The sequence below is a fragment of the Ictidomys tridecemlineatus genome, chromosome 1 (genome assembly GCF_052094955.1).
Source record: "Ictidomys tridecemlineatus isolate mIctTri1 chromosome 1, mIctTri1.hap1, whole genome shotgun sequence".
NCBI lineage: Eukaryota > Metazoa > Chordata > Mammalia > Rodentia > Sciuridae > Ictidomys > Ictidomys tridecemlineatus.
In genome coordinates, this window is record NC_135477.1 from 24,827,764 (window position 1) to 24,855,467 (window position 27,704).

At 56.5% G+C, this 27,704-nt stretch overlaps 3 protein-coding genes across 19 annotated transcripts; 1 reads left to right on the plus strand and 2 right to left on the minus strand.

Annotated features, from left to right (window-relative positions):
- Positions 1-35: 35 nt before the first annotated feature.
- On the minus strand, positions 36-4,613 carry Fbxl15 (F-box and leucine rich repeat protein 15). 3 transcript variants are annotated; one of them, XM_021731853.3, is made up of 6 exons: positions 4,504-4,578; positions 2,586-2,663; positions 1,999-2,188; positions 1,678-1,831; positions 861-1,366; positions 36-367 (listed from the first exon to the last, which is right to left on the minus strand). In XM_021731853.3, exons 3-6 carry the CDS (start codon positions 2,079-2,081, stop codon positions 178-180), a joined length of 933 nt encoding a protein of 310 aa, XP_021587528.1. In that variant the 5' UTR covers positions 2,082-2,188; positions 2,586-2,663; positions 4,504-4,578; the 3' UTR covers positions 36-177. The 3 variants fall into 3 exon arrangements, with proteins under 3 accessions (XP_021587528.1, XP_021587527.1, XP_021587529.1); XM_021731852.3 differs by lacking the exon at positions 4,504-4,578 and adding an exon at positions 3,835-4,003; XM_021731854.3 differs by lacking the exon at positions 2,586-2,663 and having other exon boundaries at positions 4,504-4,613.
- On the plus strand, positions 3,457-19,110 carry Psd (pleckstrin and Sec7 domain containing). 11 transcript variants are annotated; one of them, XM_021731849.3, is made up of 18 exons: positions 3,457-3,489; positions 4,368-4,426; positions 5,670-6,406; positions 6,667-6,769; positions 7,232-7,592; positions 8,306-8,746; positions 9,869-10,063; positions 10,226-10,306; positions 10,502-10,614; positions 11,199-11,257; positions 11,370-11,459; positions 14,921-14,964; positions 16,262-16,452; positions 16,537-16,607; positions 16,717-16,874; positions 17,008-17,152; positions 17,423-17,566; positions 18,298-19,110. In XM_021731849.3, exons 3-18 carry the CDS (start codon positions 5,753-5,755, stop codon positions 18,526-18,528), a joined length of 3,081 nt encoding a protein of 1,026 aa, XP_021587524.2. In that variant the 5' UTR covers positions 3,457-3,489; positions 4,368-4,426; positions 5,670-5,752; the 3' UTR covers positions 18,529-19,110. The 11 variants fall into 11 exon arrangements, 6 of the variants coding, with proteins under 6 accessions (XP_021587524.2, XP_021587525.2, XP_040129362.2 ...); XM_021731850.3 differs by lacking the exon at positions 3,457-3,489 and having other exon boundaries at positions 4,291-4,426; XR_005728431.2 differs by lacking the exons at positions 3,457-3,489; positions 17,008-17,152 and having other exon boundaries at positions 4,291-4,426; positions 18,298-18,434.
- A 77-nt stretch (positions 19,111-19,187) lies between these two features.
- On the minus strand, positions 19,188-26,874 carry Nfkb2 (nuclear factor kappa B subunit 2). 5 transcript variants are annotated; one of them, XM_078020337.1, is made up of 23 exons: positions 26,776-26,874; positions 25,357-26,113; positions 25,067-25,148; positions 24,910-24,950; positions 24,558-24,656; positions 24,330-24,481; positions 23,967-24,073; positions 23,718-23,876; positions 23,332-23,436; positions 23,120-23,205; positions 22,841-23,036; positions 22,614-22,742; positions 22,279-22,488; positions 22,054-22,195; positions 21,519-21,633; positions 21,214-21,427; positions 20,892-21,061; positions 20,665-20,767; positions 20,386-20,537; positions 20,179-20,248; positions 19,802-19,974; positions 19,554-19,665; positions 19,188-19,458 (listed from the first exon to the last, which is right to left on the minus strand). In XM_078020337.1, the coding sequence occupies exons 2-23, from the start codon at positions 25,375-25,377 to the stop codon at positions 19,334-19,336; spliced, it is 2,763 nt and encodes a 920-aa protein (XP_077876463.1). In that variant the 5' UTR covers positions 25,378-26,113; positions 26,776-26,874; the 3' UTR covers positions 19,188-19,333. The 5 variants fall into 5 exon arrangements, with proteins under 5 accessions (XP_077876463.1, XP_005333685.1, XP_013217567.1 ...); XM_005333628.4 differs by having other exon boundaries at positions 22,898-23,036; positions 26,776-26,872; XM_013362113.3 differs by having other exon boundaries at positions 19,188-19,455; positions 26,776-26,872.
- Between the last annotated feature and the right edge of the window lie 830 nt (positions 26,875-27,704).

The window sequence follows — 27,704 nt, forward strand, 5'->3', positions numbered from 1 at the left end:
ATTCCCTGTGTCCAACAAGGCAGCACCAGACAAAAGAGAGTAAAAAACTCTTTATTTGAAGTTCCAGGATGGGGCAGGGCACTGGCCTCTCACCAGAGGTCTCCACAGTTCATTTTCCCTACAGCTCAGTGTCAGGCCCAGCCACACAGTCCAGCTGTGCTCTCATTGGCAGGAGGGTCAAACCTGCAGGTTGACAAAGGGTGCGAAGCCCGCCATGTCCTGCAGCAACACCAGGGCCTGGTGCAACGGAGGCTCCACATCGATGTCCACACCACGCTTCCGCAAGCGGCTCAGGCTAGGCTCAGCCACGTGGTGGCAGTGCCGCACCCGCAGAGAGCGTAGTGCTGGGCAGTACTCCGCCAATGTCCTGAGGAAGGAGGGGGAGAGGCTAGAGGCAGGAGGCACGCATCCAGCCTCCTGCAGGCTCCAGCAAATTCCAGGTCTCCCCGCAGCTCAGGACATTTTTTTTACTCCTATTTTTTTTTTCTCCGATCCGAGGGAGAGGACCTGAATGGGATCAAACATTCCAGGCCAACAACTGGAGGTTTGCTGTCTCTTAAAGAGGAGGGTGGGGATGTGCTCCTCAGCTCCACCCCGGACTGTAGGATTTCCCCTTGTTGAAGAAAAACCAGAAGGCGATTTTGTGTGTGAAATCTCCCAACGTGTTAATGCTAGCTCAAGAGTTTTGAACTGGGTTTTCTGGCGTAGACACGCCTAGAGGCCTTTCTGTTCACATTGGGGGTGCCCTGGTTAGCAGGAAGGTCCAGAACTCTCATTTCGGTCTTTGACAACTAAAGCCCACTCCTCCCCCACAAGGCTGAATGATTTGCCCTCCTCCCACCTCACCCACCCCCAGGCACCTGACGCCGTCGCTTCCGACGCGGAGGCAGCCAGTGAGGTCGAGGTGCTCGAGCTGAGGGCAGTTCCGAGCCAACTCCTGGACTGCTGCATCCCCGACATTGGCGTTGACCGCCAGTGAGAGGCTGCGGAGGCCGGCGCCGCGTCTCTGCGCCAGGTACACGATGGCCTCGTCCTTGAGCTGACGACATGCAGTGAGGTCCAGCTCCTCCAGGACGTGGCAGCGGTCAGCTAGGCCGCGTAGCGCCAGTCCGTCCACCCAGTCACAGTGCGCAAGCGACAAGCGCTGCAGGCGGGGGCACCCCTCGGCTAGAGCTCCTAGCACGCGGCGGCTCAATTGCCCGCAGCCGGCCAGTGCCACACTCCGCAGCTGCGGATTCCGTGACAGCACTGGTACCAGGTCCTCGTCCGATAGCCACTCGTGACACGGCGCCAGCGCCAGCTCCTGCAGCCCCTCGGCGTCCCGCAGTAGCCGGGTCAATGCAGCCCGCGGGATCTGCGGACCCACCTGCGGACGGAGAGGCACCAGACCCTCAGCTGGTCCCGGGGGCGGGACAGATGCTGCCTATCCGCCGCTGAGTTCTTTCTTGACAACCCTTTTGGCTTGACACCTGCCCTTCCAGGAGAGAGGCCACGCTCCCTTTTGAGTCGCTACCTAGTACTCGTCCCTTGGGGCTACTACATGCTGCGAGGATCGCTTCCCAGGCAGGCCTGGCTGCATCTGGGGCCCCGAAGGGTGCACAGCGTAGTTGGGGGCTGGGCTAGAGACGAGGCGGGGGTGGTACCCAGAATGGGGCGGGTCTTCGACCCCGGGCTCACCTGAGCGGCATCGAAGCGGCGCAGCCCGGCCAGGTGCAGCTGTACTAGCGCACGGAAGGCCCTGCTAACGCGCTGCAGCCGAAGCAGCTGGCGCAGCGGGACCCGGTTCAGGACGTGTGGGAGCAACACGTCTTCCCAGGGCAGGTCCAGGAGTCTGAGGATAAAGAGGCATTGGTATCCGTGGACCGCTGTTTACTTGCGAGTCCGCCTCCGTTAGGCTCCAGCACCGGGGTTCCCAAGAGCTGCCCTCGGGCCCAGCCTAGGCTCATCTCCCTCCCCTGGGCATCTCTTCCTTCCCTCGGCCCCTCCAGTGCTCGGTACCTGACGGCTCCGGGTTCTTGCTCCCCTCCGGACGGCTCCATTGGTGGCTCCTTCGGTTGTCTAATGCGCGTGCGCAGTAACATAAACTCTAGCTTTGGCCTTGGAGCTGCTGCGGCGAGCCCGCCTCTTTGGGTTGTAGAAACAGACCGATTCAATCGAGTGCCGTTTCACTGATGATCGTCTCTGAAAGCTTTCCGGTTGGACCCCGAAAGTGAGAGAGAACAGAGTAAAGGTGTAACATTAGACCTCGCCTTCTCGGCCAAAGGGCTCAAAGCCCTGGACTGGAGAAGTGGTGGACGAAGACTGGTTTCTGCGTTCTTCATGGGCCTGCCACAGCCTCTAAGTGAAGTAGGGATGGAAGGAGCAGGAAAAGCCAAAAACCGAAGGGGCGGAGCCAAGACTCTTGGGTTACCGAGGACCTCCTCTCTGTCTGTCCTCTGGTGGCATTTAGAGACGTTAAAAAATGGGGGAAAACTGTATAGGGTCTTACTGTCTGACACGCAGTAGGTGCTTAACAACTACTGAAAGAACAAATAAATGGTGTGATGCTGGAATTTTTTCGTTTCATTAAGCAAACGTATTCAAACCTCTCATTCCTGGTTAACTGTGAAGTACAAAACTGTCCATCCTCTTCCACTTCCAGACAGTGTGGGCCGGGTTTTTGCCTAGAGAGACGTAGGAGACGCAATTCAGCTCAGACCCTTTCTTTTTCTCTAGAAGTTCAGAGTCCTGAGAAAAATGTGTATTCAGTTCAGCACAGGGATACTGTTTCTTGGCTGGCCTTAATTGTGGGATCTGGGGCTGGGCTCGCTGTGTCACAAGGACCATCCAGAGCTCTGAACTCAGCCACCAGGCTTCCCTTTTACCACATCCCCGTGTCATCGTTTCAGTTCCCATCCTGGGGAAATCTCTTGATTTCTTCACCATCCAAGGGGTAGGTGAAGGGGCATGTGAAGAACTCAGGTTTGCAGGCTCCTTCTGTGCTACCGCTGGAGCCGACTCTACATAACTTAAACTGCTTTCTACCCGCTATCTTATCAGGACTTTGGGCATCTCTTCAAGGTGGGCAGGTCTTGTCCTATCACTCCGTTTTAAAGATGCGCAAATCGAGGTTCTGGAGAGAAAGCGTCTTGGCCAGGATCAGACAAGACACGGGTAGACAACCCAGACATCCTGGTTTTCCCAGAATCCCTTCCACGCTCTATCACCCCTCAATGTAGCAAGAATGGAGAAGCCAGAAGCGGGAAAGGACCAGAAGAGGGTCAAGTTGGGTGATGGGCTTGCTTCCTTTTCTTCCTCAGCCTTAGGGAAGGGGTAGCTGGGAGGACCAATCTCTGCAAAGATAGAGCCATGTGGGCGCGCACCACCTCCGGCCGCGCGCCTCCTTCCTCCCCCTCCCCGCTTTGTTCGCACCTCTGCGCCTGCGCACTACAACAAATCTGGCGCTGTCCCCTTCAGCACCACGCGGAACCCGCGCCACCCCTCCCCGCGGTGAGCCCCGCGCGCCCCCGCCTCGCACGTCCTCGCTCCCCCTGACTGCCCAAACCGACCCCTTCCTTTAGAGGTCATCATCTGCTCTCCCTGGCCTAACCAAGAGGAGTAGTTGCTATAGAAACTCGTGAGGCTCTTTCTTAAAATAACCAGACCCCCTTCTACCCGGGCAAAGGGCACAAGGGGTGCCTGTCCTCCACTTCTTCCAGTCTCGAGGTCATCCCATCTAACCTCTTACCCCTGGGAGGGAAGGATAACTAACTCAGCGAGGAAGTTCCTCCTGAAGTCTGACTTAACATCCCTCCTTCCGCACGCATCCTGGGTGGGTTGTCAGGATTGGGTCACCTGAGCTGAGACGACGAAGGGTTCAAGACGTGTATCTTCACCTCCCTTCCATAGTTGGTCTTCTGGGTTTAGGGGGCGGGTCCGGTGTACACCCCTACCGTGTGCTTTGCTTGGCCCCGTGCTCGTGGGGGCGGGAGCGCGTGTGGCATGTAACAGGTCATGTGGCAGCCTCCTGGGGACACGCGTGGGGTCTGGAGCAGGACACGCGTGTGCAGCTGGGCCCTACGTGTGGCTCAGGAGGCAGAGGACGAGAGGATCTGGACACAAGTGTTGTGGGGCATGTGAGGGTCTGGCGAACAAAACGAGGGGGGGTGCCTACGCTCTCCCCCTCGTCTAGGGTGGGTCCTAGGTTGGCGGGAGAGCCCAGTGGGGACCTAGAGACCAGGAGGGTTGGAAGCCTCAGAGACTCAGGGCCCTGGGAGGGGAGGGGGTGGGGGGATTAGCGCTGCTGAGCGGCGCGTGGGGGGGGGGTTGGAGGAGGGACTGAGAGGCGGGCGGGCCTGGAGCAAGCGGGAGCCGTGCTGCCTTCACAGCTGAGCAGGGCCCAGCCTCTCCTTTGCCTCTCCTCGGTCCCAGCTCTGGACGAGCAGCGGTGAGTACTGAGGTAGCTCTGAGTAGGGGCTGCACAGGGGACACTCACGAGGGCCCTGTTGAGCTTCAGGAACCTACCTGGCAGGGTTGCTGCTCCTGGCCTCTGCCTCTACACCGCATTGCTACCAGAGCCCTCTTATCCCTTTATGGTCCCTCCTGGGCTAGGCAAGATCTGTCATAACCCTAAGGGGAGGAGGGAAGGAGAGGGATATGGTGCAATCTTACCCTCCAGAGATCCCGTGACTGTTGAGGGGGAGGGGACAGTGTGTGTCCCTGCTTGAGTATATGTGTAAATGTGCATCTGTATTTGTATGTGATTGTGACCAGTAGGTTGCTTGTACAATACACCTGTGTCTCTGTGTGCCTTGGAGAATGAGAGCCTGTGTGTACATTTGGGTACCTCTTTGTGTGTCCCTGTTTGGTGATGGTGTGTGTGTAAAACAAGCATGTGCCTTTTCGTTACACACATATTTGTTATGACTGTGAGAGTGTATGAGGGTGTGTCTTTGAGCAGTATGTGTGTGCATCTGTGTCTGTGTATGCCGGAGGGTGTTGCCCATGAATGTTTTTGTGTACTGATATATTTGTCTTTATGGGTTTTTTTGTGTGTGCATGTGTGTGTGCATGTGTATGCGTGTGTATGCATGTGCATTTATACCCGTATGGAAAAAAAAGACACGTATCTTTTCCATTCAGCATACAATATCTATGTATTAAAGACAGAGGTCTCTGTTCAGGCCTCTGCTATGCCTCTCAGCCCTTCATCGTCCCTATATAACCCCTGTTCTTCCTTTCCTTCCAGAAGGTCTGAGTTCTCCCTCTCTGAGTGAGGGTCTCCCATAAGAGGGACTATAGAGCACTAGGGCTGAGTAATGGTGATGGTTGACTGACATTCCTGATCCAGAGGTTGGGATACCAGCTTCCCCAACACTAGAAGTAGCTCCAAATTGCCAGAGACTCAGCTCAACTCAACTTTTGAACTAGCTTCCTCACTCCTCCCAGGGTGATGCTCAGGGCCCCCAGGTAGAAGGAAAGGATCCAGGGTCTCATTGGGTGGATGATTTTTTTCTTCTCAGGCCTCCAAGGAAGTACCCTCCAGGGATGGGATCAATGACCCCATATTTCCAGGGTGGGCTAGATCCCCGGAGTGCAGAGACCCAGCCAACTTTCCTCTCCTTTTCTCTGCTGACCTGCCCATCTAACCCACGGGCCCTTCACCCCCTGCTCCCCCTCCTCTCTTGCAGGCCTGTTTGAAGAGCATGCAGCCCCCTTACTCCCCACCTGGCCTCGCCATCCCTGCCCCCCCAGCCTGACCCCCGGCCCCAGCATGGCCCAGGGTGCCATGCGCTTCTGCTCGGAAGGTGACTGTGCCATCTCCCCACCACGATGCCCTCGCCGCTGGCTCCCCGAGGGCCCAGTGCCCCAGAGTCCCCCAGCCAGCATGTATGGCAGCACAGGCTCCCTGCTGCGGCGAGTGGCAGGTCCAGGTCCCCGAGGCCGGGAACTGGGACGTGTAACTGCACCCTGTACACCTCTGCGTGGCCCCCCTTCTCCCCGCGTTGTACCCTCACCCTGGGCACCCTCTTCACCCACTGGGCAGCCCCCACCGGGGGCCCAGAGCTCCGTGGTCATCTTCCGCTTTGTGGAGAAGGCCAGTGTGAGGCCACTGAATGGGTTACCTGCTTCTGGAGGCTTGAGTCGGAGCTGGGACTTGGGTGGAGTTTCTCCTCCCAGACCAACCCCAGTCCTTGGGCCTGGCTCCAACCGGAAGTTGCGGCTAGAGGCATCCACATCAGATCCACTCCCAGCTGGAGGAGGTTCTGCCCTTCCTGGCAGCAGGGACCCCTTACGTGGGCCACCAGTCCCATCCCAGGTTGGAGCAGATGGTCTTTACTCTTCTCTTCCCAATGGTTTGGGGGGCCCCCCTGAGCGCCTGGCTACACTATTTCGAGGACCTGGTGACACTGGATCCCTGAACCAGGTATGCAACCTGCCTTCGGTTTCCTGAAGCCCTAGTGCCCCAATGAAGGGACAAGGCTTGGTTCCCCTGTCAGGCTTGGGCCTATCTCTGGATTTTTCAGTGTTCTAAATCTGTCTCTTTCTTGCCTTCTGTGTTTGTCCTTGTGTCTCTGCACCTCCATTTCTGTCCCTGTGTTTTTATTTGTTTCTGTCCCATATTGTCCTTGTATATCTCTGGCTTCATCTCTGGGTGCTGCCTCTGTCTCTCCCTCCTTGGCTCAGGGGGACACCTGGTCCTCTCCCCGGGAAGTCTCCTCTCATGCCCAGAAAATTGCTCGAGCCAAATGGGAATTCTTCTATGGCTCCTTGGATCCCCCCAGCTCAGGTAAGGCCTGGGACTGAGCCAGGGGAAGGGGGGCAGGGCCTCCCAACAGCAGCTGAGGACAGGTAGGGAGGCTTCCTTCAAACCTGCCCCAATCCTTTCCTGGGCTCCTTAGTTAGCCAAAGCCTCTCCCAGCCTCAGTCTTCCCATATGTGTCATGATGGTGGACAGGCATAGAATGGGAACCTGAAGGAGGTTCAGCCATGGAGGGAGGGGACAGCAGAATATCAGAGTCATTCTTTGGAGTAGAAAAGACACTGATCTCCTTCAGGCTTCTCAAAGTTGACAATGACTTAGTTTGAAATGAACTCCACTGGATAAGCAAAGTTTGTGACAGGAGGAATGGTGGCTAGACAGTGAAAGAACTTCCTGCCAACATGAGACCATGGGAGAGTTGCAGACTAGGACCAGGACAGGGGACTGAAATGGATAAACTCCTGACCCATATGCCTATGCACACTACAGGTGCTAAACCCCCAGAGCAGGCCTCCCCATCTCCATCTGGGATGGGCTCAGGGCAGGGCTCTGGGGTAGCTGTGGGGCAAGCAACCAAGTACTCCGAGACGGACCTGGACACGGTGCCCCTGAGGTGCTACCGAGAGACTGACATCGATGAGGTGCTGGCTGAGCGGGAGGAGGCTGACTCAGCCATCGAGAGTCAGCCCAGCTCTGAGGGCCCACCTGGCACTGCCCGCCCACCTGCCCCACATCCTGGCCCATGCCCTGGCCTTCATTCCAGCCTGGGCAGTGGAGATGAGGACGAGGATGAGGCAGGTGGGGAAGAGGATGTGGATGATGAGGTGTTTGAGGCCTCAGAGGGGGTCCGGTGAGTGGGGAACTGGGAGAGGAAATGGCTTGCTCCTTCCCACTGGCCCAGAGACAAGAGGGTGGGGTGTGGGTGTCATAGGGACATGGATAAGGATGAGAGCAGGGCTGGGAGGGTCAGAACCAAGTTGATGGTTCTGACAGGGCAGTTGGAGTATAGATTTCAGGCAGAGGACTGAGGCCTGGCAGTGTTGGGGATGTGGGGGCATCAGCAAGAACCCAGGAGACAGAGGAGCCAAGGCGTTTAGAGGATCAGAGGCAGGAATGAGAGATCAGAAGTCAGAATTCATCCTGATGACATGGGAACATCAGTCCAGAGCCTGGGGCCAGGCAGGAGACTGGGGAGCGTGGGGGCTTTCCTTTCTGTCTCACACCCCATTGCAGCTTGGAGCCTCATCTTCTCCTAAGATGTTGCCAGAAATAGAAATGGGATGGCAGGAGGGAAGCGGATCAGGGGAAAGGAGGAGAAAGGGAGATTAGCAGGGAGGGAGGAAGAGGGGGATTGGGTGCTGGGGTGGGCAGGGCTGGGGTGCTGCAGAAGCACCGAATCTTTTGCACCCTCAACTCAGCTAGCTCTTTTTTTTTTGGGGGGGGGGGTGAACCTGTGAAAAGGGGATCATAATCCCCTTAACAGAGTCAGTGTGAGAGCTCAATAAAATCATGCCCCAAACCTGTGCTCTGGGTCCCTGATCAGACATTTCCTTGCCCTTGCAGGTCAGGTAGCCGGATGCCTCACTCAGGCCCTCTCAAGTCACCTGTGCCCTTCCTTCCTGGGATCAGCCCCTCAGCTGATGGGCCTGACTCTTTCAGTTGTGTGTTTGAAGCCATCCTGGAATCACACCGGGCCAAGGGCACCTCCTATACCAGCCTTGCCTCCCTGGAGGCCCTGGCCTCACCGGGCCCAACCCAGAGCCCTTTCTTTACCTTTGAGCTGCCTCCTCAACCCCCTGCTCCCCGGCCTGACCCACCTGTTCCTGCCCCACTTGCTCCCCTTGAACCGGATTCTGGTACCAGCTCTGCTGCTGATGGGCCTTGGACACAGAGAGGGGAGGAGGAGGAGGCAGAGGCCAGAACCAAGCTGTCCCCAGGGAGGGAGCCCCCTAGTCCCAGCCACTCTGAAGACAGCCTTGGGCTGGGAGTGGCACCCCTTGGCAGGTAAGCAATTCCTTTGGTTTTCTCAGCCCCAAGGCCCTCAGGGTCCCAGAACCAGCTGGTTTAAGGAACAGATCTGAAGTGTGAGGATGTAGTTTGTACTCCTGACCCAAGTGGGATGGTTAACAGATATCTGTTTTCCCATTTGGAAGGCTACTTCCATTGACCCCTTGTAACTCCCCTGTGGGCTCAGATCCAGTAATTGGAGAAAACATAATTCAGGACTGGAGGAACCCCAGAGAACATCCTTTATCTCCCCTGGAAGGCCTTTACCTCCCCAGGTGGAGTCTCTCACTGCCACCTGGCCTGAGGGCTTCTCTAAAGCCCAGTCAACAGCCCCTCCCATATTCTCCTTCCATGGCCCTGCCCAGTCAGGTGTCTCTCCTCTTGCTCCAGGATCGTCCTTTCACAGCCTAACCTTTCTGCTCTCCCCTTTGCCAGCTACCCTCTCAGTCATGGAAGCCATGGCAACAGGAGGGGGTGGCCAGGAAGACAGGGTTGCCTAGCAACCAGGAGTTTCCGGCCTCTGTCTCTGGGGTGACAGGTGGCTTTTTGAGTAGAGCAGCTGGGGTGGGAAGGAAAAAGGGGGTGAGGGGATGCACCTTGACCCCCAGTTCCCCTAACCCTAGAGCCTACTTCTTGGTGGGCAGAAGGGAGGCACAAAGGAGCCTCCTTTCCCTAAAAGGTGGGAGGAAGAAACACTTGTGAACAGAAGAGTATTTCTACTGTCCTCAAATCTTTGCCTGACTCTCTACTGTTCCTCCCTGGCAGCCTATCTATCCCACCTCTGCCTATACTTCAGGGCCAGAGGCTCATGTTCCATGTGTGATAATAGGGAATGTGTATCTAATAGCAAACCCTGGGAGCTTTGGGGAAGCAGCCAGAACTCCCACAGCAATAAGACAGATGAGGGTTGGACTTGGGGCAGGACTTCCACAGACAGTTGGTAATGATGGAATAGTTTGATGAAAGAACCTATCCAGTCTCCTTCCCTGGAGAAAAGAAAAATGTGTTTCCCATGTTCCCTTCTCCCCTTCTCCATCTCTGGGTCTGGAGGCAGAGGGAGGGTCTGGGGGATCCCAAAGGACCCTGCCCCAGCCCTGAGCTGGTGTTCTACCCTGGCAGTGAACCACCCCTGAGCCAGTTGGTGTCCGATTCAGACTCAGAGCTGGACAGCACAGAGCGGCTGGCCTTAGGAAGCACAGATACCTTGTCCAATGGACAGAAAGCGGATCTGGAGGCCGCACAGCGCCTGGCTAAAAGGCTGTACCGACTTGACGGCTTCAGGAAGGCTGATGTGGCCCGGCATCTGGGCAAGAAGTAAAGCCACCGGGCTGGAACTAAGGACGGGGGTGGAGGGAATGCATCCTGGGGGCAGCACCTCCATCCCTCCACTTAACGTCCCTGGTCTCTAGGTAACCCCCCACTCACCCCTTGACACTTCCCCTTGAGATCCCACCTGTCTCTCTGCCCTGTCCACAGCAATGACTTCAGCAAACTGGTAGCTGGCGAGTACCTCAAGTTCTTTGTCTTCACAGGCATGACTCTGGACCAAGCTCTCAGGTAGGTGTTGAGCCCTTGGAGGACAGTCCCTACTGTCCAGGGTTGGTGTTCAGGGGCCCAGCTATGCCTCCCTCTGACCCCCATGCCTCCCTTAAGCTGTCCTTCCCAAACTGATTGGGCATGGCTAAAGGCCAGGGCTGCCTAGCAAGGGGGCTTTGGAAGGGGATGACATCCTCCAACTTCCCTACTTCTCAGGGTGTTTCTGAAGGAGCTGGCCTTAATGGGTGAGACCCAGGAGCGAGAACGTGTGCTGGCCCACTTCTCCCAGCGGTACTTCCAGTGTAATCCGGAAGCCCTGTCCTCAGAGGGTGAGGAGGCTAGGAGTAGGGCTGCCCAGCTAACCACTGAAGCAGAAGGGTGGAGCACTACTGCATGTGTGTGTGCAGAAAGGCATGTAGGCAAGTGAACATGCCTGTAGGCATGTGAACATGCATGTGTTGTCAGACAGTGCTAGTTACATGTATGTAGGCAGGAATATTGCTAGGATCAAGAGAGTGTTGTGTAGAGGCAGGTGGCAGTTGTGTTTGCATGCAGTTGTTGAAATACATGTGCAGTACCATGCTTGGCTGGAGTGGGGATTTGCATTGGTCTGCATACACTGTGGGGTAGACTTGTTTGTGCTTAGTGCATAGAGGCATGTGCGTATTGGAGACAAACAGGGGGCAGTCCCTAGCACCTTAGGGAGCTAGGGAGATGGGTAAAGGTCCATGCTGAGGGATCTGCTGGAAGACAGTGATAGGGAGAGTTCACTAATGGGGTTCCAGTCTAAGGAAGATGTGATTGTGGGCCAAAGGGGGTCCTGAAAAGGGGCAGGATGAACTGAGTGGTTAGGAAGACCAGCTGTAAAGAGTCCCTGGGAGGGGGCCAAAGCTGATTGTCAATTCTTTCTTAGATGGCGCCCACACATTGACCTGCGCCCTCATGCTACTCAACACAGATCTTCATGGCCATGTGAGTTGGAGGCGGGAAAGTGGGAGCCCGAAAACAGGCCCCTGCCCAGAGACTTCAAGGCCTGGGAGGCTCACAATCTCTCAAGCTTATAGGCTTCTGTTTCCTTCCTTAGAACATTGGGAAACGCATGACCTGCGGGGACTTCATTGGGAACCTGGAGGGTCTCAACGATGGCGGCGACTTCCCCAGGGAGCTGCTCAAGGTGGTGGTGGGGGCGGGGCAGGGTAGAAGCTGCGGTAGGGGAAGGAGAGACCACCCGGTGACCAAGCCTGAGGGAGGTGGGCGGGGGGAGGGGATCGCCAGCCACTGCTCCTGCCACAGGAGGCTGGGCTCTCGTGACTCAGCCTGGGTACCGCCCCCTCGCCCTGCCCCCACCTCCCAGAACATGCGCACACGCTTGCAGTAGCTGCTGTGTGTGTGGCGGGGGAGGGGAGCTGAGCAGGAGGCCCTGAACTCTGCATTTAACCTGAACAGTTCCCCCTCTTCCAATGTGCACTGAGGTTGTAAGGCGAGATAGGGGTCCCGGGTGGGGTGGGACAGGGGACATAGGAACACCAATCCCTAATGTGTACAGCTACAAAGACTTTCTAGGTAACCTCTTCCTGGGAGGGACCTGGAGGTAGAGGGACCTGGGCTGGACAAAAAAGCTTTTCCGAGGTGTTGAAGCGAGAACACAAAGTTGGGACTAAATACTGTGTTCCTGCGGGTGCAGACCACACGCCTAGGCGCCAGCACTTGAGGAATCAGGAAGACACGGGCTGGTGGTGGGAGAAGCGGGGCATCCCCATCCCGTGGGTTCACTCCTTTCCCTGATCGGGTGGTGTTTTATCCAGGGAGGCCTGGACTCAGAGGAACCCCTAGGGTGGGACAAAGGAGTCTTTGGACCCCAACATACATATGACTGCAGAGGATGCATCCTAGGATGTATCTGGACTTGTGGGTGTGTTGGGCTTCTGAGTTTTGGGATGTATCTGAGTCGGGGCATCCATTACGAGTTGAGGTGTATGCTTGAGTTGTGTATGTCTGGCAGGGTGCATTTGAATCAATGGGTGTATGACGTGTTTGTGCTTCAAGGGTGTGCTGAGGGCTTATGTGTGTTAGGTTTCCATCTTCGAATTGGCTGATTTATGACATATATCCGTGAATAGAGTAGGTTTTTAAGTTAAAGATGGTATATTTTGAAGCGTACAATCGGGGTGAATGGAAACTGGTGCGTTAGGTTAGTTGGAGTGTATGTTTGAACTGGGGTGTGTGAGTTGAGATGCACACATGGGCGTCTGGGGTATCTGAGGATGAGCTTGAGAGGCCGGGACTGTCCATGGCTACCCCTCCAGTCTAAGTGAAAAAAGGCCGTGGGGAGGCCTTGCGACCTCTCCCCTCACCACCACCTCCAGCCCTGAGGTTTCTGGATGGAGTTCCAGACCCTATCCGCAGCCCGCCCCCACAGCTCGGTGCTGGGCGCGCGGAGCGCCGGGGGCCAGCGTCCCCTGACAGCCCCCGCTAGCCTCCCCCGGCTGTCCCCGCGGCGGCGCGGGGGGGCCCCCTGGCGCTCCAGCGCCTCCATTTTGCACGGTCCCCGCCCCTAGCCTTCCTTCCCTCAGCTCCACTCCCCTCCCCGTCGGCGCCCCCTCCTTCTCGTGAAGCTGCGGAGCAGACAGCGCCGCCGCCGCCGCCGCCGCCGCGCTCGGTGCGTCGGTGGGAGCCGGCCGGGCTCTGGCCGCGCGCTCGCGCCGGCTGTCGGGGAGCCGTCCGCGGGCCAGCCGGGCGGTCCGGGGCCGAGGGCGGGCGGGGGCATGGCCGGGGGCCGCGGCGCGCGGGCCGGGCCAGCATGATCGGCGTCAACAGCATCCACAGCAGCGCCGGGCGGCTGCGCTCGCGCTCGCTGTGCTCAGTGCGTTACGGGCGCACCCACCGCGGCGCGGAGACCCTGTGCTACGGCTGGCCGCAGCGCTCACGCAGTCTCAAGCCCGTGCTCTACACCGACCTGGTGGTCAGCCGCCTGCAGAACCGCAAGAAGAAAAAGGCGGTGAGGGCGTGGGGGCTGCGGCCCCACGCCAGGGTCGGGGGCGACAGAGGAGGCGGCTTGAGGGAGGCTCCGAGGGCGGCTGAGCTGAGGAGAGCATGGATGGAGCTGTGGGAAGGGGGGAAGCCCAATAGGGACAGAGCTCGTGGGCAGCCGGAGGTAGGCATGAACTGGCGGAGGGGGGATGGCAAGGTGGTCCTCACAAACCCGAGTCTTTTGGAGACGAAAAGGGTTTTCTAGATGGGAGCGTGACATGGACTCACTGATGGGGTTCAGGACCTTGGAAGGAAGGTGTGGCGCTCCGAGCAAAAGGGGGGTCTTGAGAGTTGGCAGGGATGAACTGGAAGACTGGAGACAGGGTTTCAGGTTGGATCTTGGTGGCTGCTTCAGCCTTCTGGTCAGAGAGTTGGGGAGTCAGGGTTCAGATTCTGAGGCATGGCAGGGTTTGGGTCAGGTGTGTCTTAGGAGGGCTATGCATTGATTAGCTTGGCACGTGCTGTGGGTGCCTCCACCCTGGGGCAGGATGTGCCGGTGTGGGATGCCTGGGTAGCTTTGTAACCAGGTACGGCTATGGGCAATGAGAGAGTCAGAGACTGTGGTGTGTGTGTGTGGGGGGGGGTTTGGAGGGACCTGTGTCCCATCATGGGGAAGGCGCCGACGTCACCACTGCACCCAGCTCACACGCAGGCAGCATCACATGCCACACATAGCAAAACACACACTTGCTGGGGACACACCCACTCACACAGGCTGTCGGAAGCACCCCCACAGTTGGAGGAGATGGCATGGACCCATATTTCAGGCCATTCCCGCAAAGAGGGGCCTTCTATGCCACTCCTGGAGGCCATTTTCTCTTCTGACCACCTCAGAGTCCCCATGTATCTCCAGGCCAACAGTAGGGAGGAGAGAAGAAGAAGAGACAGAGGAAGACACTGGTTTAGAGGCTTACAATTTGGGGTGGATAGGCTTTGGGAGGTAAAGCTTCAGACTAGTGGTCACTTCTCAGTAACATAAAGTGTGCAGGTGGCTAGGGGATGGACCACTGGCATTTGGCTTGATGGTGCTGTCTGGGTTGGGGGAAGGTCTCAGCTTGTCCTGGGGTTTGGAGCCATGAGTGTATGTTTTAGTCAAGTAAGGAGCTGGGAGAGTGAGCCCCTATTGAGGGACCTCAGTTTCCCCATATGCTGTGTGTGGGCTTATTCTGTGGGAAGAGGCCAGAACACATGGCTGGGGGAAGGAGGGTTTATTGGACTGCTCTTCCCCATTTCCTTAGGGCTATGTTTCTCCCATCAGGATCTGAGCAGGAGTGTCCCTTAATAATAATAATAAAGATAATAATAGCAGCTACCATTTATTGTGCATCAGCCATGTGCCAGGATTCCCTGCACTGCTTTCCCCCACATGTTGCTATGTTTGTTCCTCCCCTTGGATACCTGCCCAAAGTCATAGAGCTAAAGTGGCTGGGTATTGGTACTGTATTCCAGAGCCTATGCTCATGGTCATTATACATTGCTGCCCCTTTCCCCTTAGATCTGGCTCTTCTTCCAAGTTGGGAGGGAGGGCTTTGAGCTCTGACATTGGGGTACCTGGTATGCTTTCCCCCAGGACTGACCCATACTCCCTGATTTGTTCTTCCCTAGGCCTTGTACAGCTCCATCAAGAATGAAAAGTTGCAGTGGGCCATGTGAGTCCCAGGGCTGTGTGGGGTTAGGGGTTAGGGGTGGGGAAGAGCTGCCTGGGTTACGGAGTCCTGGGGCTGTGGGTACGAGGCAGTGTGGCTGCCTTGCTTCCTTCTTTGGAGATGCCCTGCTTAGACTTGGGGTCTGTTTTGTCTCCAGCTGGGTTGTTATGACAAGCTGGGTTGGACGGGAGGAGGTGTGCTGAGATGTAAAAGGAAGATCTCCTGGTAGCCTCGTAGGAAAGCAGAGGCCTCTGGCAGGGTAGTCTTGATCAGTAGCACAAAAGGACTCCGTGGGTCTTAGGGAGCCCAGGTATCCCAGAACAAGGGGCTATGTTGTATCTTCTTGGTATCCCCAAGTAGAAACACAGGCAGACCCAAAGAAAGTCATGGAAGGTCCAGTATGAGGGAGAAGGTCCAGTTTTGGCCTTGGGGCCTCCAGTCTGAGGGTAGAGCCCTCAAGTAACAATCATTTGTATTTGTTGCTGTCTACTGAGAGTTCAGTCACTACCCAGTTTGGCTAGGAGCTCCCAGTCTTTAGGAGAGACCTCAGAGAGGCAGAGCTCAGAATTAGGGTACAAAGAGAAATCAGGGAATGCTTTTTGGAGGACTGGAACTGAGGCTTCCCTGAGGGGAAGTATTTGGGAGGCAAAGGTGTGGCTGAAATGAGTGTGAAATGGGGAGACCACAAGGAGGCAGGCCTGACTGGAATGAAGATAAAGAGTATTGGGGAGATGTAGTGTAAGTTTCATGTAGGAGACAATGGGGAGCTACTACAGTAGGTTCTGGAGCAAGGGAGTGACAAGATAGAATCTCTCTCTTTTTTTTTTTTTATCTGACAGAAACTGCAGACCAAGATTTTTTTGTTTGTTTGTTTGTTTTTTTGGAGGGCACTAGGAAGCTATCCCTTCCACCATTTAGCCAACAAACTATAAGCAAAGCCTCATAGTTTAGGTTAGGTACGGTTGAGACAGAGTTGAGTCAGACATGTGTCTGTCCTGGTAGAGGAGGATGTGAGGGTTGGGTGTGTATCTAGAAATAGAGAGGATGGGGATGGTTACATGTGAGGGGAGGAAAGGACAGCTGTGGCTCTACTCTGGGGATGTCTAGTTTTAGGAAGGAGACATGCTGCCTTGAGGAGCCCTGTTCTGAGGGGGGAAACCCTGTGGCAGGAGCCTCAGGTTGAAGAGACCCCCTGCAGCTCCACAAACGCTGGAGGAGCTTTCCAGGGTGGGCAGAAGCCAGGGCTGAAGGGGGGTATGGCTCCATGACCAGCTCCCCTCTGAGGCCATCACACCTGCAGAGACGAGGAGGAACTGAGGCGCTCTCTGTCTGAGTTGGCTGACCCCAACCCCAAGGTCATCAAGAGGGTCAGCGGGGGCAGTGGCAGCGGCTCCAGCCCTTTCCTGGACCTGACTCCTGAGCCTGGGGCTGCCGTCTACAAGCACGGGGCCCTGGTGCGAAAGGTGCACGCAGACCCTGACTGCAGGAAGAGTACGTGGCCAGGAAGGGGGTCTGGGGGATGGATGGGGGTGGGCCTGTCCCAGGCCCCCCTGACCTGCCTTCCTTCCCCCCCAGCACCTCGGGGCAAGCGGGGTTGGAAGAGCTTCCACGGGATCCTCAAGGGCATGATTCTCTACCTGCAGAAGGTGCGGGGCCAGGCCCATGGTGGGGGCTGTGCTGACTTGGGAGGGAGAGTGGGTGGCCTGGGCTAGGCCAGGTCAGACTGAGGCCAGGACAAGATGGTCACCCCTGCAGGAGGAGTATCAACCTGGGAAGGCACTCTCAGAGGCGGAGCTCAAGAATGCTATCAGCATCCACCACGCTTTGGCCACCCGCGCCAGTGACTACAGCAAGAGGCCCCATGTCTTCTACCTGCGCACTGCTGACTGGCGGGTCTTCCTCTTCCAGGCTCCGTGAGTGTCCTTTTCCTGTCCACCCCAGACCCTTTCCTTGTCCCTGGATTGCCTCATTTCTTCTCAGGCCACATCCTGAGCCAGGACAGGCATCCCTTGGCCCAGATCCCAAGGGACTGTGCTGTCTCCCCAGGAGCCTGGAGCAGATGCAGTCCTGGATCACTCGCATCAATGTAGTCGCTGCCATGTTCTCTGCACCCCCCTTCCCAGCTGCTGTTAGTTCCCATAAGAGGTTCAGCCGCCCTTTGCTGCCCAGCGCTGCCACCCGCCTCTCCCAGGTAGCCCCAGTTCACTTGGCCCACCTGCTGCCAGTGGGATGGAGTGGGGCAGGCCCAGGCTGGGTGCACTCCAGGCTGCTGTGTGTTGCATCCCTGTGACAGTCATGGGAGACAAGCAGAGGCTGAAGTCCAGCCCCTACACTACTTGCTAAGCTGGAAACCCAGCCATAGTGTGCTTTGCTTGTCCAAAGGGACACCTTGTTAAAATTTGCCCAAAGGCACTGTATATCTAGATAATAGTGACCCTGACTATTCTCTCCTGGCTGTTAGGAGGAGCAGATGCGGACCCACGAGGCCAAACTGAAGGCCATGGCAAGCGAGTTGCGTGAGCATCGGGCCACCCAGCTGGGAAAGAAGGCCCGAGGAAAGGAGGCTGAGGAGCAGCGGCAGAAGGAGGCCTACCTGGAGTTTGAGGTGAGTCTCCCTGCTTGGTACTGTGCTTCCCAAACAGGCTCAGGCTAGGGTTAAGGGTGGGGGCTTTTATATTTATTTATTTTCATGTGGTGCTGAGAATTGAACCCAGTGCCTCACACATGCTAGGCAAGTGCTCTACCACAGAGCCACAACCCCAACTCAAGGGTGGGGGCTTTTAAGAGTTGTATCAACAGGGTGACCTTGGGCTTAATCTCTCTGAGTGTAAGTTTTCTCTTAGGAATAAGGGTAACACTCACACTCCCTAGGGTCAGGAGGTAACACATCTGTTTCCTGACTCTGGTAAAAACTCAAGAAATGGCTGAGCATGGTAGCGCATGCCTGTAATCCCAGCCATTCACTGGGGAGGCTGAGACAGGAGGATTGTGAACTCAAAGCCAGTCTGAGCAAAAGCGAAGGGCTAAGCAACTAAGACCCTGTCTCTAAATAAAAAACAAAAAATAGGGCTTGGGATGTGGCTCGGTGGTTGAATGCCCCTCAGTTCAATCCCTGGTACCAAAAAAAAAAAAAAAAAACCCAAACCAAAAAACCTCAAGAAATGTTAGCTATAACCCACAGGTAGTTCTGAGAGCCCAGAGAAAGTCATCAACCTGCCAGCTGGGGTCTTTTGGGTATAGAGGTGGGTGGGACATTCCATCTCCTAGCTGGTCATGGGTGTGGGAAGGGCTGGGAGAGGAGAACAGGTGCTCATGGCTCCTGGCCCCCTGCCTCAGAAATCCCGCTACGGCACCTACGCAGCACTGCTTCGGGTCAAGCTGAAGGCAGCCAGCGAAGAGCTGGATGCCATAGAGGCAGCGCTGGCCCAGGCCGGGAGCATGGAGGACGGACTCCCTCTGCCTCACTCCAGTCCCTCCCTGCAGCCTAACCCCACCAGCCAGGCCCGCACTCAGCGTCCTGGCTCACAGCCTCGGTCAGGGGCAGGCAGCGCAAGGCGGAAGCCCTGAACTGGGAGTGGGAGTGTGGGGGATGGTGCCTGCTGGGCACCTGCATGATGACATGGCCCTGCCTAAGCCCGGGCCGGCCTCGGGCCACCCATGAGGGCCTCCTGGCCCAGGGCCCGACCGCGCCGGACGCGGTGTCCGGGGCAGGGCAGGGTTGGGCATGGGCCTCAGGAGCCTAGGCTAAGGGCGCCTCTAAGACCCCTTTTGTGATAATGTTTTGCACTTTTTCGTACAGGGTGGGTGGGGGTGGGAGGGGCCAGTGCCCCAGAACTTTTGATGGGGTCCTTTTTTTTTTGTGGGAGAGGCCTGACAACATTTCCGCTTTCTGCCAAGACTATCCCCACCCTGACACCAGCAGTCACACTCTCCATCCTGGGGCCTGGCTCAGACAGAGGCCCAGAGTTGAAGCTGAGCTGGTTTTCCCTCCTTTTCCATGAGGGCTCACCTCTCTCTTTCCAGAGGTGGAGGAAGGGCATCCACATTGAGGCCCCATCCACAGACCAGGGTGGCACTGCCTGCTTTCCCTCCCTCAATGGGCCCTGCCCTTTGTACAGCCTCTGCCCCATTAAAACTGCTCTGAATTGCTGGCTGGGTCTTGTCTTCTTGTTGGCTTGGGGCCAGGGCAGGAAGCTGGTTCTAGGGACTAGAGTCACACTGGGGGCTGCCATAAGATGGGAAGGGGGTCCTCCCAGAGAATCTTTTATTTGCTCCAACTGAGGTGTGGGCATGGGGTGTTAAATAAGATTTGGACTAGATAGGGATGCTGTACAGAGAAGTTCAGGAAGAGGGCTGAAGGGCAGGTGGCAGTTCAGTGCACCTGAGGCTGGGGGTGCCCATGGCAGAGCCCTCCTGGTGGCTCAGGGGGTGGGCCCAGCTTCTCTGCCTCCTGTTCCACTGACTGGCTCCCATATGCACTGTCTTCCTTCACTTCTGCTGGAGGGACACAGGGAAAGGAACGGGGGCAAGTCAAAGGCTCAGGCCTCCCACCCTGCAGACCCAGCTCCATCTTCCAGGCTGGCCCCCTTTACCTGTGCTAGGCAGCTTTTCTCGGGTCTCAGGACCTCTTAGCAGTCGCACTCCTTCATCTAGACCCATGTCAGACAGGGCATCCAGCAGACCTGACAAGTCACCACCAGCCAGCTGAGGAGAAGGAAGAGACAGGAGGTTTGAATCATGCTTATGGCATTAGGGTGGGGAGCTCAGGGGCCAAGGAATCATCTGGGCTCTGAGATGGGGAAAGCATATGGGGGCTGGGAGAGAGTATAGATTGTCCCACCTTATAACTGCGCAGGAGGCTGCCACTGGGTGAAGCTGTCTTCCGGTATGTGTCAACTAGACTGCGCAGTCCTAGCCGCTCTGCCAGCTCTGCCCAGCTACCCTGGGCTTCCGGCCCATCTAGCAGCTGCTCCAGATTCTGTAAGGCTGTCTCCCCAAGTGACAGCCCTGGTCCTGATGGGGCACAGATATAAACATGTCAGTTGCCTCCAGATATGGGCAGAGACAGATACCTGGACACCACCTTTCCCCTGGAAACCTGACAGTCAAGGCCACTGGGACAGAAGATGGAAAGGAAGAACCCTCCTTCAGAGGTTTTGAAGGAGAAGACCCCTGTTAAGATGCTCCTGGGGCCTGGGAATATCTGTGAGACCTTACCTGCAGGGCTGGGTGGGGTCAGGGGGGGCTCCATGATGTTCTGAGCAGCATTAAGCAGCAAGGTCTTCACCTGGGGAGATAGTTTTGACTACTTCCCATCCTACTCTTAAGCCTAGCTACCTGGAAGTCCACACTCTGAGCCCCATTCCCAAGCCTAGGAAGTACCTGGCGCTTTGTTAGTTACTTCCAGTGCCAGAATAGCCTCACCTTGGTGCTGCGTGTGAGGTCAAGAGGTGTGTGGCCCCGGAAGCTGCTCTGGATGTCCCTCTCAGGTCCCTCGGAATCTGAGTCGCTTCCAGAGGTGGGAGGTGAGGGCAGTGGGCACAGAGGCTCCTCATTTTCTGCGTGAATGTCAGCACCTGGGGAAGGAAGGCAGTCATCCGGTGGGACAATGGGGGCCTACCTTAAGAAATACAAAATGAGGGTACTAGGAGCACCCTTTTCCTCCCCTTGCCCTGTTCATATGCCTCTATGGGTGAGACTGACCAGCCTTTAGAAGGAGACGGGTAAGAGTTGGGGATCCCAGTCCAGCTGCCAGGTGTAGGGGTGTGTTTCCAGCAAAGGTGCGGGCGTTCACATTGGCATGGAGCTGTGGGGTGCAAGAAAGTGGACCCCAGCATGGTTCAGTTGACTGACCCTTCCCACACACCTCATCATCATTCTCAATCTCCCTGCAATCTTGGCTCTACCCCTTCCACAATCCTCGTTCCCACCTTGGTGACCAGATGTGTAACCAACCCCAGCTCCTCCATCTCGGTGGCTAGATGCAGTGCTGTTCGGCCTCCCTGTCGCTCTGCAGCCTCCACTTCAGCTCCATTGTCCACCAGCAGATCCAGGCACTCAGGGCTTCGGGCACGAACTGCCAGGTGTACTGGATACAGTCCTGGAAATGCAGGATATCAGTCTAGCTGTGATCCCAAAGTGGCCTCAAGATTAGCCCTGATGAGCCAGTCTCAGCACCTAATGTCCACTTGCAAGACACCCTCATTGGTCTTCACCTCTACCCTCCAAGTTTGGAGTTGGTGGGGAACTTACCCTCAAAATCAGGCATATGTAATAGCTGGGGCACAGTGGGAGCTCCACTGTGCAGCAGTGCTTGCAACAGGTTTGGGGCTCCAGCACCTGCCCGCAGTGCCAGGTGAATGGCTGAGTCTCCATGGCGATCCAGCAGTGCAGGGTCTGCACCCACCTGTAGCAGAAAGCTCACCACCCTTGTCTGTCCAGTTATCACTGCCAGGTGCAGGGGTGTCTGAGGAAAAGTCAGGGTGAGTCAGGGCCAAGCCAGCTTAGACCCACCTGCCTTCCAACTACTACTCCCTCACCAGTAGGTGCCCCCTCACCTGGTGCAGGTGGTTGGTGAGGTTGACAACACCGAGGTGCTGGGCATGGTAGATGACATGGGCTATCTGCTCAATGACACTGGTCTGCCCGTGGATGATTGCCAGGTGCAGCGGCCTTGGGGTTGAAGAGTAACTCTGGCTTAGCAAGCCCAGCCACTCAGGATTATCTGCCCTCAAAACCCCACCACTTCTTTCCTAGTCTCTCTGGCTGGGGCTTGTTGAACCCAAAATATCTCCAAGGACATCGCTGTACCTGAACTTAATCCTTCTCTGCACTTTTTTAGGTAAATAATGGCTATTATTTGTCCCTTCCTCAGAGGACAAAACTGAAGTTTGGAAAGGGTAAGTACCTAGCAGAACTAGCAAATAGTGAGATTTGCAGTGAAATTCGCAGAACCTGAATTCTGGTCTTTTCAACTCCAGGGGCCAGCTCTTTGCAGATCCCTTTCTTGCTCCCACACCACGACCTTGCATCAGGGGTGATAAATCCCAGACCCTAGGAAGCCCGGCCTCGGCCCGCCCTCTAGCCGCCTACGTGTCTCCGTTCTCGTCCTGAGCCATCAGCAGGTGGCGCTGTCCCGCCAACAGCGCGCGGGCGTCCGCCGTGACGCCGTAGTCGAGCAAGGCTTGGGCGCTGCGCTGCGTCAGGCCAAACAGGCGCGCGTTGTACTCCCGAGCTGGGGGTGACAGGGGGCATGGTAGGATGCATGATTGGTCTCCAGCCCCGGCGTCCCGACCGTTCACATTTTGGAGGCCATACCTCGTAGCAGGGCGTTTGGAGCCTGTGGTTCGCCCTCTGGGTTTCCAGGGGGCGCGCTTGGCTCTGCCGCTTCCTCCATAGCATCCACACCCGGCGAGGAGGAGGCCATCTGCGCCCCGCCCCCGCCGCCCGGGTAGCAGCCCATTGGGGCTGCGCCGGACTGGTAGGGGCTGTAGGCCAAGGAGGAGGGGAAAAAGCCGAGGCTGCCACCTGTGGGTACAGGCAGGGCTGTGGGGAGCGGGCACCAGCCAGGACTCTCCCCAGTTTCTTCCCCACCATTTCTTCCCCCCCATCCCTATCCCCTCCACACCTCTTCAGCCTTCAGCACCCCTCACCTCCTCCTCCAGCTCCTCCATAACCCCCAGCAGAGCCCCCAGAGCCTCCACCCATGTGCGAGCCACCTCCAAAGGGCTGGGAGAAGGTAGGCAATGCCTTCCTCCGCTTCCGCTGCACCTCCTCCTTGTCTGGGGGCAAAGGCAAACAAATGTTAAATCTCTAGTTCAAGGATCATGCCTTAGGGTCTCTTTTTTCAAAAGTACTCAGACTGGCTCCTAGAAATCACCTCTTGGGAACCCTCCAGCCCAGCCCAGTCCCATAGGATCCTCAAGCCCAGTTCCACCTTCCACCAGAGGATAATAGGTGAACTGTTTGGAGTCAGATACATCCCCTCCACGCTTGCGTTTCAGTTGTAGGAACACCGTTACAGGCCGCTCAATCTTCATCTTGTGATAGGGAGGTGTCCGGAACACAATGGCATACTGAGAGGGTGGGGGACAACACAGGGTGTCAGTCAGGCCTTTGCCTAGTTCATCCCCTAGCCCAGGCCCTGATCCCTAAGTACCTGTTTATGAACATCTGTGGGAGAGAAGTCCCCAAAGGCCTGCCATCCATTCTCATCATCCTCATAGAACCGAACCTCAATGTCATCTACAGGAAAAGTGAAGCTTGACCATAGTTTCTGGGAGAACCTTCACAGCCATTTATCCTGGACCTGCTCTGATCCTCAGGCTAGAACTCAGTGTCCCTAATTCCCAGTTTAGGCTCCAGCCTCACCTTTCTGCACCTTGTCACAAAGCAGATAAACTTCATCTCCACCCCGTACAGAGCCCGCTGTCTTGTCCATTCGAGAAATCTTCAGGTTTGAGGCCCCTGGAGATTCTATGAGGTGGGAAATAGATTAGGTGATATAATGCCAGACTGATGGAGCCAGGGGCTTTAGGGTTATTATCTTGACAACTCAGGAGGTACAGGAATTACTAATGTCCTCTCATTTACCAAAGATGGAAGCAACACTCAGAAGAAAAAATGAGTTGCTCAAGACCATTTAGCTTATATGTGGCAGGACCAGGTTCAAACCAAGGTTTGTTTGACTCTATAGCTTGACAATGTCCCTTATGCTCCCTCTGGCACCCAGGCCTGGCACCAGTTAGGATACTTACTACTGTCATGGATGGGCTGGGAGATAACTGGCTTCAGGGGAAGGGAAAAAGAGCCATCACTGGCTCGAAGGAAGGCAGAGAAGCGTAGACGCACAATACTCAGATCCATCACTTTCTTCAGCTCTTTGGCCTCCTGCTCCAGCTCCCGACGCTCAGCCTCTGGGTAGTGAGCATATGTGTAACCACTAGGTTCCTCCTCTTCCCTGCTCCTTCTTTGAGTAGTTTCCATGATTCTCCCTGCCTCCATACCTGTAAGACCGTGGGGCCTGGAGCGGAGCCTCTGCCTCTGAAGTTTTTGTATCATAATCTCCATCATATTCTTCTTGGTCACATGCAGGACACCCAGGTTATTGAATCTGGAGAGGAGGAGGAGTCAGAGGCCTTTGCCCATGCATTTCTTTCCTTCTGAGGCAGCCTTCTCACTGCCAGGCTTAACATAGCCCTACTTCCTCAAGGAAGTTATTCTTGTTAATACTTGGGCCCTCTGGTTCTTGGGCCAACCTAAGCCTCCCCCCTTTGTCAGATGCTAAGCACACAGAAATGGGCTGGGGCCTAGGATTGGCAGGCAACAAGGGGCCATCCTAGAGGGGACCAGGGCTAGGGGACACTTACTGGGCAGTCATGTCCTTGGGCCCCACAGAGACAGCACAGACTCCCAGCTCTGAGCACTGCTTGCCCACCAGGCTGTGGGCATGAGCACGAGGTGGGTCACTGTGTGTTACCAGGTCCACCTCAATCTTGGCAGGGCCCTCGTAGTTACAGATCTGAGTGGGGAAGACAGCTGTCAGTAATGCCCCAACATGCTGTCTCAGCCTACCCTCCAGCATCATCCTAGCTTACCTTGACAGTGGGATAGGTTTTCCGTCCCTTCTCACTTGAGGCACCAGGCAGGCCTCCATGAGAAGGACCTTCACAGCCATATCGAAATCGGAAGCCACGCTGAAAGTCCAGAGTGACATTGTAATCAGGAGAGACCATCCTAGGTAGCCACACTTCTGGCCAGCAGTGACCATAATAATCAGTTATGTCTACCCTGAACCAGAAGCACCCCCACTGTGATCAACAGCAACCACCATCCAAACCACAATGGCTTCCTTGGACACTGATCCCTGGGCCCCAAGTCCACCCACTATAGCTACCCCACTTGCCCTCAAGTTGAAGCCATCCCACACCATCCTTTTTGCTCACTCACTTGCTTAGGCTGTTCCACAATCACCAGGTAGGGGCCATCAGCTGGGGACAGAGGGACCTTGTTAAACTAGGATTTTCTAGCATGTTATCCAGGCAGAGGGCACATGCTCTTCCTTCTCCTCCCTCTAACACAAGGGGAGGTTAGCTGACTTACTAACCTGTCTCGGGGACTGGCTCCTTGGGTTCCACAACGGAGGGACTGAATTTGAAATCATCATATTCAGCAATACCATCCAGACCCTGGTTTGGAGACAGATTGGAAATGGCTGATTTTGCTCCATCCCAGAACCCTCCCACCTCCCAGCTTCAAACCTAAGCAGCTTGCAGACAGGTGATCAGACTGACAAGCGAGCTGAGGACACACAAACGTAAGGGAACTGAGCGGCTCCCGAGGAAAGACAGACACTGGGGGCACCGGCTGCCTTCAGGGCCAGGCAGCGTGACTCACTGGGTCGTAGCAACTGTCCATGTCTCTGGGCTAGGCCCGGCTCTGTCTGGTGGCTTCGGCCCCTGGTTTTGCTTCTCAGAGTTTTAGGCTCCCGCCTAAGGTGTGTGTGTGGGGGGGGTGACGGGGGGGGGTGGCGGGTAGGGAATAAATCAGGATAGGGGTGGGAGGAAAAGGGGTGCCCAGATTTGGGGGAGGGTCCGATCTCCTCGGGTCGCCTGTCCGGGTGTGGCGGGTAAGATCCGGTGGAGAGCGAGATCCGGAGCTGGGCTTGGCCAGGGAAGGGGCAGAAAGTTAGAGCAGTTTAGGAAAGTCCCGAAAATACCAGAGGAGGCGGGGCCGGAGGGGGCGGGCCTGGAAATGACGCCAATGGTCCCGCCCCCGGGGCGGGAGGGGCTGGAGGCTCTCACAGGCTGTGGGCGCCGACTGCCTGTCCACCTGCAAAGGGCACCGAGAACCGGGCAACCCCTGATGGGGGTTAGGTCTCCTCCTCCCTCCAGGGCAGGCGCCGCGGACAGAAGGTCTTTCGCGGCCCGAGAGGCTCAGTCTGAGTCCAGGTCCGCCCCACCCCGTCCCGCGCTCCTCTGGCTTGGAGTAACCTTGGGATTTTCTGCCAGGAGGGAGGCCACGGCTGATTCACCCCAGGGGCTTTTGGGGGGACATTCCTGCTGTCGGAAGGCCTCCTCTTCGAATGACCTGTAGGCGGGGGTTCTTCCCAGTTGGGGGCCCTAGGGTACTGCCCCGAGAACGTGACTCTGGGCTGCAGGGTATGGGAAAGGTGTCTCCTTGGGATAGGTTTCTCTCCCTCTCCGCGAATGTCTCAGCTGCCTAGATTCCCAAGCTGCACTTGTTCCTGGTGCCCAGGCCGATCCCTGCACATCTTCGACCCCAGCACAGCCATATGGACTACATGTATGTGTCTCCATCACAGGGATACAAGTGTGTTTCGGCCCAAATGCTCAGATTCATATTATGTGCAGGGTGTCAACATGCATGTACAAGTGAGCATATCTAAACAGGTGAGTTCCTGAGCTTCTCAGTGTAGGTAAATGTCAGTGCATGGCTAGATGTGTAAGATACGGATGACATGTTTAGGAGGTTGTGAATGAAGTGTGTGTGTCCAGGCATTGGTGCACAGATGAGCATGTATGCTTGTGCATGTGTGCGCGAGTTCGACTGTAAAGACACTGCTGTATTCGTGCCTGCACAAGTGCAAGATTACGTACCGGTCTGCGTATGTTTGAACAAGGATGTCGACGTGTACCTGTGCGTTTTGTTTGCGTCGGCGCTTTCTGGATGCATGCGTCTGCTGCTCTCCAGATCTGGGACTCGGTCACCTAACGGCCTACCCTCCTGCCTCCTCCCACAGGCCCCCCCACCCCGGTATCCTAGCTACCCAAGGGTCTTAACCCGGCCACTCACCGTGGCGACGACTCTGGTTCCGGCTACTATTAGCGTCCGACCCGCCTCGGACGGGTGGAGACACTACTCCAGTTACCAGGACACCAACGGGGAAAGCCCCTTTTCCGCCCCCCGGAGGGGGGAATTCCCGTGACGTTTCCGTGCGTCACGCCTCTGGCACCTTTTTATTGGCTGAAAGTTTTAACTCTGGGACTCTCGCAGCCAACCAAGAGCGACCCAGGCGCGCCTCTCAGAGCGGAAAGGTTTGGGCTGGGCGGGGAGTAGGGGTGACTGCCCACCTGGTGCAAGCTCTGGCCGGAGGGCTAGCCCCTGCCAGGACCGGTGACCTAGCACCTCTCCCAGCCGAGGGCTACGGGGCTCGGTTCTCTTCACCCGCCCAGGCTTGCCCTAGACAGCCGAGAGTCCCGGCTGGTACTGGGCTTTTGCTACTCTTAACGCGTGGCTACCTCTGAAGCTGGGGAACCCCGAGGGGAAACCGGCTGGTCCCAACCCTCCGGTCCCGCGCCCGGAGCCGGGCCGACTGCTGGGAAGTTAGGGGAAGAGGAAGGAAGTTGACTTTGTGGTCAGACCCAGGGCGCCATCTGGCGGCCTCTCTGGAGTCACTAGGAGACTTTGTACAGGGCCCGAAGGCTCCTCCTCTAATCCTCTAAAGGCACGCCTGTAATCCCAGCGGCTCCAGAGGCTGAGACTTTCTGTTTTATGAAGGGAGACTGAGCCCAAAACTTAAATCTACGTGGCAGGTCCATAGCGGACCAGGTTTTCACGCTGACCTGTTCGATAACTCTGCGCTCGGAGAGAGATAGGAAATTTTTACCTAGGAGACCCAGGCCTCTTTCATCCACCACACAGATCAATAATATTAGAATTGAACCGGCCGGTTGCGCACGCCTGTAATCCCAGCGGCTCAGGAGGCTGAGACAGGAGGATTT